Source organism: Pogona vitticeps, chromosome 2 (assembly GCF_051106095.1).
Source record: "Pogona vitticeps strain Pit_001003342236 chromosome 2, PviZW2.1, whole genome shotgun sequence".
In the NCBI taxonomy this organism is placed as follows: Eukaryota; Metazoa; Chordata; class Lepidosauria; order Squamata; family Agamidae; genus Pogona; species Pogona vitticeps.
This window is the reverse complement of record NC_135784.1, coordinates 182,838,392-182,850,813: the sequence shown is the minus strand read 5'-3', so window position 1 is coordinate 182,850,813 and position 12,422 is coordinate 182,838,392. Positions and strand designations below refer to the sequence as shown.

Below are 12,422 nucleotides of genomic sequence, written 5' to 3'. Positions count from 1 at the left end.
CCTCTTTCTCCTGTTTTATAAAATCTACCTGAAAAGTTCTGAAGGATTCCTAAATTCACTTTGTTTGTTATGTCATCATCCAATAAAGGATTTACGTAACCCAGAACATTTCCTCACAGATAACACTGCTACTTTGATTTTTTTTTAAAAACTGTTACAGATATAACATTGTTTTAACTACTTGCAATAAACAGCATTAAGCCTCAGCCAGATCAGTTTAGCTGACATTAAGACCCACAGTTCTGATCAAAGCTATGCTTATCAGAACACACAAGTCAAGTTGCACATGCCCTATAGAAACATAGGGATGTATTTCCAAGAGATTAAACAAGTACTTGTCCACATGGAAGCAAAAGTACCTTGTTCTTGCTTTCAGTTATTTTTCCTGCTCATCAAATGAAACAATGTTGAATTTGCTGAGATCAGTGTCTTTTTCCTTCCCTTTCCTGCATTGAACCTACAGTTCAATGCATTCCAATGGGGGGAAAAATTCACCAAAAATTAACGAAGACTCAGAACAAAGCCAAATTAAGTTTGCAAAGGTTTTACAGGGTGCACTAACAATTCCAAGCATTTTAAACAGTTTTTGAACATTTTAAGACACTTTAAAAATAGCGAAAACGGACATCGCTAAGCGAAACAGGGGGACCCAAACTGTCATCGCTATGCGAGGCATGGTCCCGAACATCGCTATGCAAAATTCCCCCATTGGAAACATCGCTAAACAGAGCGCAAGATCGCTCCTAAAACCTCATCGCTAAGCGAATACATCGTTAAACGAGGCAATCGCTAAGCGAGGCACCACTGTAAATAATTCTTCCTGGGAAGCCTGGAGAAATAATTTTGGACCACCTGGCTTTTACAGACAACAACATCAGTAAGCCCCCACCCTCTTTGGGAAAAACTGTGCTCACTTGCAGTAGCACTTTTGTCTATTTGAACAATCCCTAAGGCACCAAGCAGGAGTGTCCAAAAGAAAAATATCCATGCTGACTTTACAAATATGTGCAGATGCATGTTGGTCAGCTAACAGGTCCTGAGAAACAAGCTTTCTACATAGCCATCATTCTTTTTTTGGATTCAGCAATAACTGTGGAATAGAGGGCAAAACGCCAACTATTGATTTTTGCCTAGCTGATTCCCTTCATCAGAAGGAGCCCACCTGTCAGTTGGTTTCCCTGATTCTGTAGCAACTGCAGTGGCCTGCCTTGATGTATGATCCCAATGGGCACAGGGAGAATGATATTCCCTCTGACAAAAGTCTCGAGCTGTGGTCTGTAGGTAAGATGAAAATTTCTTTTTGGCCTAAAGCCACATTTCCATATAACAGAAGGCAACATCATGAAATAAGTACTTATTAGCACCTCATTAGCAGGAAAGACTGCCAAATATCTGTTCCTTTTGAGAAATTTATAGCTGGCCAATGACACTTAAGAGGTTAGTAGGAGGCTGTAGCATCTCCTTCCCATGGCTGCTCAGCAGTAGCTGCCAAAGGCAAGAGGAGTTAATGACGCTGAGTGATCCATCAAGTGCACCATTACATCCTTGCCTGAAAAGTCACTCTGGGGGCCTCAATCTGATATAGGAAGCCCTGCTGTGGTACAATGACTCAGTTTTCTATATTCTCTGCAGCACTTGCAATGTCTCAAATCCTAATTGTACTGTCACCCCATGTTTAAACAGTAAGTCTAATTAACTGTCCCTGATAGTAGCAGAGCTAAAGGTACAGCAACCAAACACAAATAAAGAAGAATGGAAATTAATAAATACTTTATTTAGAAAACTTATTTTCCAGACTTCATCAAAATGATCCCACACAGTACAGAAATAGCCAGTCAGAAATGATATGTTCCAAGCTAGATGAGTTTATTCGTAATTTGGCTGTGATATAACTAAGCCAATGGTCAAAGCTCAGTCCAGAATGCATTACCAAACACTAGACTGAAACAGGTTCCCTGTAATTCCAAAAACCTGACCTAATTATTTCATAATCAAAGGAGAAAACTCATTTCAGTTTGGCACTTGGTCATAAATTCTGGGCTGAGCTTTGACTATTGGCTTAGTCACAAGTAAGTGTCCAAAGAATTCATGGTAATTTGAACTTAATGATACTTATTGTGATTAAACACATTCAGGATTATAGTGTTGATAGCATGAGAAGGGAGAAGAAATGGATGCTATGTTAGCATCTGTCCTATACTTTACTATACTGTAACTGTTTCTGCAACCCAAAGGGTCCTCAGCCACACCAGAATACAGTGGACCCTCGACTTACATACGGCTCGACTTACAGACTTTTCGAGTTACAGACTTCTCTGGCTGCAAAATTTAGATTCGACTTGCAGCCAGAGAATCGACTTACAGACCAGAAAAAAACCAAAATGGAATAAAAATAGAATAAAAACCACTGGTTATGGGATTAATCGGTTTTCAGTGCATTGTAGGTCAATGGAGATTCGACTTACAGACTTTTCGACTTGCAGCCACCATTCCAATACGGATTAATTCCTTAAGTACAGGGTCCACTGTATCATGAAAATCAGGTATGGGGCATGTCAAAGTAAGGCCAGTGTGCAGTCTCTGTCTCTGTATTTGCAACCACCACAGCTCTGCTTTAGAATACCTGGTAGAATGTTATTTCTGTATCTATGCAATGATTTCCAGCACAGAAGCAGCCAACTCTGTCTAAACATATGGCCTGACAGAGCCATATCTATGCATACAACTAACAGGGGGGAAAAATCTGCTCAGAGGCAAAGAAATACTATCTTCTTATTTATTTTTATTTATTATTTTATAATAAAATTATTATAATTTAAAAATTAATGATTTAATAATTTTTATAATAAAAACTATTATTTTTCCTGATAAGAGGACCAGCAACAAGAGCACTTTTGCTAAGTATTTTCCTTCATAAAAACTAATATATTCTGCCCTATACAACGTTCTCTCTAATTTTCCAAAACGGTGCAACAAGTTATGGCTACAATCGGAAGCAAATGGGTTGAAACACTGGGTCAGCTGTGTGTTCCTGATGCAGCATCATGCACCCACGCACCTGTGCAGCTTAAAAGGAAATGTTGGTCCTGTGCCAATACATGCCTTAACTTCATTTAAAATATCATTTTTAGACATAATTCAAAGTGGGAGACATTATACTGACAAAGAAGCACACACTAAATGCACTCTGGAACAAGGAAATGCTATTGATTCAGTCCAATTGCTTATATACCATAACTTGCCGCACAAAACACGCAAACCATCTAATACTGTGAATACACGTGGTGTTGTACAAATGCAAACTTAATACTAAGAACAATATTATACTCATTTAGCTAATAAAATGGTAAATAAAGCAACACTAGCTTAACCTACTGCAAGTTATCTAAAAGACTTCATAAACTTTTTTTGGGAAAGGGCTCTTTGATCTCCGTTTGCCTTTTAAAGTTCTTCCCGATCTCCCTTTTCGCTCCTGTAAAAGTGTCTTACAATGTTTGGAAGCTGTTTTAAATGATTGCAATGGTTAGTCCACCTCCTGAAACCTATGCAAACTGATTTTGGTGTTGTTCTGACACTTCGTTAATTTATGATGATTTTTTGTTTTTTCCATTGGAAACCATTAGGCAGACCATCCAATGGTTTCCAATGGAGAACATTCAAAAAATCATCATAAATTAACGAAGTGTCAGAACAACACCAAAATCAGTTTGCATAGGTTTCAGGAGGTGGACTAACCATTGCAATCATTTAAAACAGCTTCCAAACATTGTAAGACACTTTTACAGGAGCGAAAAGGGAGATCGTTGTGTGAAAATCCCCCATAGGAAACATCGCTGTGAGGCAGCAAATTTGACAGAAAAAGGCATCGTTGTGTGAATTCATCGTTGTGTGAGGCACTCGTTGTGCGAGGCACCACTGTATATCAACCCTAAAAGGGCTTTCAAGATAAGTGTGGCTTTACCAGTTCCACTCACCCAGTGAGTTTCCACGGCTGATCAGGTACTTGACTTTCCAAAGACTTTTTGAATATGAAAGCCCTCCAATCCTTTCTAAATGCACCACATGAATGGTCAGTGAAGTTCCTCCAGCAGACCATTCTAGAGAGCCAACAACACCAAGCTCTTTCTGTGTAGAGCAACCTGACATAACACAGTGACAGAACACAAGGCATTCCACATAAATCCTGCTGAGCAAAAGATAGGGATGGGTTTCCCTGTAGGTACAACAGTAGCAGACACTACATTTGGTGGGCGGCCCTGTTAGCCTGAAAAAACTCAACATGATACAACTGGTAACAGCAGTGGCAAAGAGAAAAAGAATCTCTGTTGCATCCAGCACCAGTACCACTTCCTAAGCTGGCAAAGGAGCTGTATTTCATGCCTTGCTAATCTGGGCAAACATCTCCCACCACCTGTGATTGGGGTCTCTTTTCTCGTTTCATGGTCTGCTGCCCCATGATCCTCCAAGAGGACAAGAGTCTAAATCATTCTCATTAACCACACAATTCGCTGTGAAATAAGGCCTTGACAAAGTTTGTCTGGATCTCTTGGAAAGCACACCAGAAACCCTAAGTGTCCAAGAGCAAATCATCATCATGGCTCAGTCCACTCCCATCATCATAATGTGATGATGATCTCACCATGACAAATCTCTGACCTCACAGCTCCAAATCCCAGGTGATCAGAACCTGAGCAGAGCAAAACATGTACATGTCATACCTTTATTCTCTTGGTATTAAATTAACTTTGACTAAGTGCTCAAAGTTAATTTGCTTCACTAAACACCATTTCCCTGGAGAAACAATGATCTCGCTTTCATCTCAAGAGGAAATGTCTGACTCACCACACCTAAACCCTATGAAACTAAACCAGCTTCCTGGCTTTTTTTAAAAACCTACGGGGCCTCTGTTTAATCATTGGATAGTATAACCATAAGAGCAGTTACATTGAAAGGCAAAAATGTAATCTCAGGTTTCATTTGAGTATAATTAATGATGTTACATCAGGTTTCAAGTATTTCAGCTTAAAGACACCCTACCATAAATTCAAATTAAAATGCACTTTTATTTCTCAGAGTCTTTACAGGATTCAATTTGCTACTCAGGATCAAACCATTTCTCATGCCTCTGCCTTACACAAACCTTAACTTTCAATATCACGATACAGTCAAAGGGAGGCCTTCAGACTTCAGATACAGAATACATACAAGTCAGACCAAATCAAATCCACAAAGCTCAACGCAGGGATCCCCAGCATTTAGAGGACAATAGCAAAGACAAATGGTCAAGATCCCTTTGAGAACTTTTAACTCCAATCTGAACTCAATGGAGTTCCGATTACTGTATCTTTACCAGTAGGACTAACCATGTGCTATCTGTAAATCTGTAGTTTCATTATCATTGCCTACAGAATGACAAAATTATTAATATATCTCAGTTCTGAACACTCAGGAATATTGCTTCTTCACTTCAGAGATTCATGCAGGTTGCTGGTTTACAAACTTGACACATCAGTCTTCAAATGTATGCTCTTAATGCAGAACTAATGCATCACTGTAATGTCTGCAGTTTATTCATGTCATCATTATTTTTGTTACTGTCTTTTAAAAGTGGCTAATATAAAAAGCCATTGTTACTAGTTTTAAAAATCCCCCTATCAGAATGCACTTATCTGTCAAGCAGTATCTATTGTTTAACACTGGAATGGGGAACCTGTGACCTTCAACCTAATTTTATGCAGTGTGGCATAAAAAGAGAAAAAGTGGCATGGTCTCTCTGTGCATGTATGGGAAACAGCTCGTGAATGTGTGTATGCATGCGATGCAAAGAAAGGGAGGGTGTGCCCAGGGCCCTGTTTATTTTTCATCTTGGCCATTACCAGCTTCAGTTTCAGATTAACTTTGCTAGATTAAGTTTCCCATTACTTAACATGCAAAAAGTATGTGAAGTTATAGTCCTATAAATAAAACTGTTTCGAACTTAAAACGTGCTCTAAACAAATGACAATGTTTGTATAGTAGACTTGGTCACAGGAGAGCCATAAAAAGGGACAATCAAGATCAAAGCCCCTCTCAGTCTCCTAGATAAACAGCACAGTGTGCAATTCAGAGAGCACAGCCCTTGCTGCTGAACCCAAACTGAAAGAAATATAACAACCATCTTGCTGTATTATTACTGGAAAAACATGTCTGGGAATTAGACTTAAAATACAAGGAAATGCAGAAGCCTGGTTTTCTTATCCAAGACTCCCATTTAATCATTATCCTAACAGAATTAACAGTTGTCTCAAACAGCACGGCATGCTGAAAATGCCACCACACCCCTATCAGACTAAACCACACACGGGGCAATTTGCAAATGGAACCTAACCTCTCATAGGACAAAGGGAGTAGTTGTGGCAGAGATGAGAGAACAGAGAGGGCAGTCTTTGGGGCATGTTGTTGGACTCCTCGTGAGTTTTCTTTCACCCCTTCCCCAAGTGTGGCCAGGTAGCATGCCTCATTTATGAGTTTCTGGCAGGATCAGTTTGGGTGATATATCAATGCAAGAATGCGTCAAATCACCCAGGCCACATTTTGAGAACGCAGCATCACTTCTGAAGCACACATACAGTGGTGCCTCGTATAACGAGTGCACCACTGAACGATGAATCCGCATTGTGATGCGGATTTCCCCATCGCTAATGCGAGGGCACGCTCGCATTACGATGGGGGAACAGCTGCTCTGCGGCTCCAAAATGGCTGCCGGAACACAAAAAATAGGTGCCGGTACACCCAAGATGGCCGCCAGAACAAAAAAATGGCCACCGGAACACCCAAGATGGCCACCGGAACAAAAAATGGCCACCGGTACACCCAAGATGGCCACCAGAACAAAAAAATGGCCACTGGTACACCCAAGATGGCCACCAGAACACAAAAAATGGGCACCGGTACACCCAAAATGGCTGCCGGGACGCTCAAAATGGCTGCCCGTACACCCAAGATGGCCGCCGGAACAAGGGAAAACATTGGAGAACGGTGAGTTTTGGGCCCATTTGGAACCCCAATTGGGGTTTTTGATACGTTTTACGATGTTTTCCCATAGCGAAGGTTAATCCGGAACGGATTAACCTCGCTATGCGGGGCACCACTGCATTTTATTTATTTACTTATATATTTAATTTCTATCCCACTCCCATTAAGGCCAAGGCACTACTCTGGACATTTACAACACTTACTACAGAGAACAAACAATATAACAACCAGCAAAGTAAAGGCAAGAAACACTGCTCAATTTGGAATATAGATCTTTCTTTTGTATAAGAATTGTTGAATTGAATGAACTGAATGGAGGGACAATACGAAGCAAGATCAGTCATTCAAGAAATATAGCTGCTATTAATCTTTAAAATTGTAAATATAATTGATATTTGAGTGCAATCAACAGTGGTTTGTGCAATTGGTCTTAATTTACATATCTGAGCCCTATGTAATTATTTACACTGTGTAATTATTTTTCACCTACTGAAGTCTGCAGCTTTGTCTCAATAATATCTAACTAAATGAGGTCTATGCAGTAAGTTTGATCTGTTTAACTGACTAGGATCTGCCTAATTAATCTTTTCAAGCAAGTGAGATATTGGCAATTAGCGGTCAGTGTATTTAATCTGAATGAAAAATCTTTATTTAAGCCTTTATAAATGATTTTTTTTTGGTCTGGGGATAAATGCAAGAAGCAACATCACTTTCTAATGTGTTCTTTTTTCCTTCCATCCATTATTTTAAAGCTCAGTTCTATCCTATTCAGTTATATCAACCTACGCAAGTAAATTAATTTCTCTTAATGATATTGGAACAGAAGAACTGGAAGGGACCCTGTGGATCATTGAGTCCAGCCTCTATCAAGGAGTCACACCGGGGAATCAAACTCCCAACCTCTGGTTCTGCAGCTAGAGATCTAAGCCACTGACCTATCCAACCGTTCTAAAATACTACAAGTTTAGAAATGAAGAAAATAATAAATGTTTGGATTATAGTTTGGAAACCAAGAACTGATATAAAATACATGCACAATTTTGGATGCAATCTTATGATCTCTAATTCCAAGGACAGCAAGATGAGGTCACTCAATGGAGAGAGACACCCAAACACAACCCCTACAGGAGCCTCTGAAGCACTTATATCTGATGCCATACATTTGATGGTGTTTGTAAAGGCAAAATGGGATATGGTTACTTCACTTTCTAAAAGAGGCTGTGAGTGAATCTGTAGGACACTGAGCCTCCCTATTCCAGCATTCCACTCCCAAACTAAGCGGAAAGGTAGCAAAGGTCCTGTAGCTGGCATAGTTTTTTTCCAGCTGAGAATGAAAAGGCAAGTAATGTGACCCCTGCAAACAGAAACACTGCAGCTAATACAGGTAGAGACATAACAGAGGATGACACTGAACTCTGTGTCAGGCACCAGCTGGTTGTTGGTGTGTGTGTTTTACATACAAAAGAATGTGTACTAATGTGCATACTAATATGCTGTCTGAACTCACCACAGAAACAAAACCACAGAGCAGGAAGAGTCACCCTGCTGTTGCTGCTTAGTTAGGAGTAGGTACCATCCACTTAAGATCTACTGATTATCAAGTCAGTTCATAGCCAGGACATTCTGATGACACAGATTTCCCAATACTCATGTACTAACACCTCTCTTTCGAGTAACCTCAAAACTGAAAGAAGAGAAACAGGGGAACCTTTAGACTGCCATGGGATGTTCTTACCTCATGCGAAAATGCAGGGTCAACTTCATCCCACTATCAACCTCAAACACATGGTTGGGAGGGAACCATATTTTGGCCTGTGGATCATACAGTGCAAACAAGCTGTAGCATATTGGTGTGATCCCTGTAGCAAACAAGGTTACACAAAAATGTGAAAGATTAGATTTTTCTTGTTCATACCTATTTAAAATAATATCAGACAGATCCTGAAAAATAATTTCCTCAGAATGTAAAAATAGCTGTGGTGGTTCTGAGCAGAAATTTACCTATTCCAGTGTTCTGTTTCCCACATTAGCCAACCAGAGGCCCAGAGAAGCCCAAACAGGGCATGTTGCAACTCCAAGGTAGGCATTCATGCATTCCCACTTTTTTCCTCAAGAGGCTTCAAAGCATCTTACAAAACTAACACAAAAATATTACAACAAAAAAAACACTGCACCCAGTTTCTGAGATCCTTCTTTTAGGCAGCCAGTTACTTTCTTGCCTGACAAGAAAGGTGTTTGCCGGCTTGTGCAAAGACAGATACAGTAAGACAGCTTCTGGTCCTGAAAGTAATATATACTGTAGATCTTTCTTTTGTATAAGAATTGTTGAATTGAATGAACTGAATGGAGGGACAATACGGAGCAAGATCAGTCATTCAAGATATAGCTGCTATTAATCTTTAAAATTGTAAAATCAATTGATGTTTGAGTGCAATAAACAGTGGTTTGTGCAATTGGTCTTAATTTACATATCTGAGCCCTGTGTAATTACTTTTACACTGTGTAATTACTTTTCATCTATTGAAGTCTGCAACTTTGTCTCAATAATATCTAACTATGCAGTAAGTTTGATCTGTTTAACTGACTAGGATCTGCCTAATTAATCTTTTCAAGTAAGTGAGATATTGGCAATTAGCGGTCAGTGTATTTAATCTGAATGAAAAATCATTATTTAAGCCTTTATAAATGATTTTTTTTGGTCTGGGGATAAATGTAAGAAGCAATATCACTTTCTAATGTGTTCTTCTTTCCTTCCATCCATTATTTTAAAGCTCAGGTCTATCCTATTCAGATATATCAACCTACGCAAGTAAATTAATTTCTCTTAAAGGTACTGGAACAGAAGAATTGGAAGGCACCTTGTGGATCACTGAGTCCAGCCTCTATCAAGAAGTCACACCAGGGAATCAAACTCCCAACCTCTGGTTCTGCAGCTAGAGATCTAAGCCACTGAGCTATCCAACCGTTCTAAAATGTAACTATCATGACTAATCTGCCACTGATAGCCTTGTTCTCTATTAGTTTGTTTAATCTTCTTTTTCCAATTGCTACAGTTCGCAGTCATCACTACATACTGTATTAGTGATAGCAAATGCCACCATTTAACAACTGCTATGAGAAAGGCAACAAAGGCTCTATTCCCCTTCTCCATACTGTCCATATTTGAGCACAACTTTAATAATCTTGTCATCCAACAGTCAAAGGGCCTCAGTAGCCAATTCTCTGCTTCTAATTGTATTTAACAGATACTTCTGAAATGTTCATTTCGCATCCTTTATTACTTCTTCCTCATCCTCATCTGTTTCTCTTTCTTCTGAGTTAGAAAATGTTTCCATTTCCTGAAGGACAACTTTTTTCTAAGATTAATTGACATTGCTCATCAACAAAACCCACTTGCAATGTACAGTGCCTCTCCTACTCCATGTTATCCATTGTAGTTAAGCTTACATTATTGTGCTTTTTAATAACTCCCAGACATTCTGGAGAGATTCAACCCCCTTAACATGACTTCCCCTTTAACTTCCCTTTTTAAGAAGTTTCCTAATTACTCAAGTCATCTGAACCCACAAATTAAGGCAGCAACCGTGGCAAATGTGTTAATATATGCACGCACCTTATAAGGTACATATATGACAACGTGCTCTTTTTATTTCATCAATGTAATCTGACAGAGAGAGAGAGAGAGAGAGAGAGACTATGCTAGCAATGATCTGGAATATCAGCTGAAGAAACACACAAGTTCTCTGTTGAATCCACTGCATCTATTCTAGTGCCCAGAATTCCCCATGTCTGTCTCTTACACTTTTTATTTTTATTTTTAGTAGCAAATGCCTACTGCTCTGGAACTCACTGAAGAAATAGAAGCAAATAATATGAAACTTCTCAGTGAGATGTCAGCAAAAATTGAGCACTGTGATTTTTTTATATAAAACATTTTAAAATTTCCTGATTTTTACACAAACACACACACCAAAAAAATGATAAGAAGCCACTGCCTGCAGGACTCTTCCTGTACTAGGCACAGCATGGAAGAAGAAAGGAAAGCAATTCTCAGTTCACAATAAAGCATCTCGCTGATTTATACAAGTCCCACAAAACAGTCAAATTCATTATCCATTGAACTCTGTGCATCAGTGACACCCAGCTTTCCCTAGTGCTGTGGAATTTAAGAAGGATTTGTAGAAACAGAACTGTGCTTCAGACAATATCTTGTGGCCACTGCTCCTTTGGGGTAAGGAAGGACAAGCTCTTTTGGCTGGGTAGAGAGACCTCCAGGTGCAGGCCTAATCCAGCTCACCAAAAGTACAGATCTGGTCTGCCCATTTCAGTCTGGAAAGGAGACACTGGACTAATCGCTGTGGAAGATCATAACAAGATTTCCTCATGTTTCATTACACTGTTTTACTATATTACTATTGTGGGTTTTTTTAAAAAAGATATTTCATATTTTTAACAAATTGTACATGAGTGGCTTAAAACACGTATGAAATAAATGTGCAAAATCTAGGCAAACAAGGACCATACAAGCTACTGACCAATCTTCTGTGCAATGTCAATGCAGATTTCTTCAGCACAAATGGTCCCTTCCATGTAAGTTTGGCATGGTTCTCCTTCTTCCCTCTTCCAGTAGAGATACACCCTCAGGCCTCCAGCAGGTGAAAAGCGGCACCCTTCCATGTCTGATTCACTGTGTTTCACTGCACAGTGGCACAGTGGCATTATGCCAATGATCCCAAGGCTCTCGCTGGAAGGAAAGAGAAAAACAGGGGTAAAATATGACCTTCAGCAAGTGCATGTTTTGGAGACTCTTACATGTACACTTATTGTCTTTTGAAGCTATCAAGAGAAACCCCCTCCAAGCACCTGAAATCAACAAGAGGAAAAAAGCTCACAGTTCTGCTTTTAGAAGAAAGGAAGCTCAAAGCCAGAATCTATACATTTTGACTGATAGTTAACCACTGTCTCTTGAGGCTGAGTTTGAGAACTTTCCTGTGTGTAACAGAGCTTAGAAAGGTATCATTGAGATTACAACTTCCAGAAATTCCTTGGCCATTTATTGACCAAAAAAGCAATGTTCCCACTAGCTTTCATGATGCTTTAGAGAACCTTCAGTCTGCAAACCATCTTCCTCTGTCAGATCTCCCCATCTAATCTCCTATGGGGGTATTGATCTGCCAGGCAGCACTGGTCCATCTGAGAAGGGGGAGAGCAAAGGAAAGACAACAGAACTAGTATCACTGATTGCAGGTCTGATTTTCCAGCTGGTATCTCTGTTTCATTCCATTCTAGCCTCTTCTGGTCAGGGAAGACAAAAGTGGGTGAAACCACCTGCAGCACAGGTTGGATGAACATTCCTTCAGCCAGCTCCCTTTACTTCTCCTTTGGCTTTCCAGGAAGAAAGACAAAGC

The 12,422-nt window shown here is 39.7% G+C and overlaps 1 protein-coding gene across 4 annotated transcripts in view; it reads right to left on the bottom strand.

Annotated features, from left to right (window-relative positions):
• Positions 1 to 12,422, bottom strand: part of TYK2 (tyrosine kinase 2) — a 68,560-nt gene that overhangs the window by 44,210 nt on the left and 11,928 nt on the right. For 3 of the 4 annotated variants that reach the window (XM_020798687.3, XM_020798685.3, XM_078386604.1), the window contains exons 2-3: positions 11,550 to 11,758; positions 8,750 to 8,873 (exon numbers count right to left, since the gene is read on the bottom strand). In XM_020798687.3, the coding sequence (XP_020654346.2) occupies positions 8,750 to 8,873; positions 11,550 to 11,733 (308 nt within the window). In that variant the 5' untranslated portion in view covers positions 11,734 to 11,758. The other variant, XM_078386603.1, reaches the window with a different exon arrangement.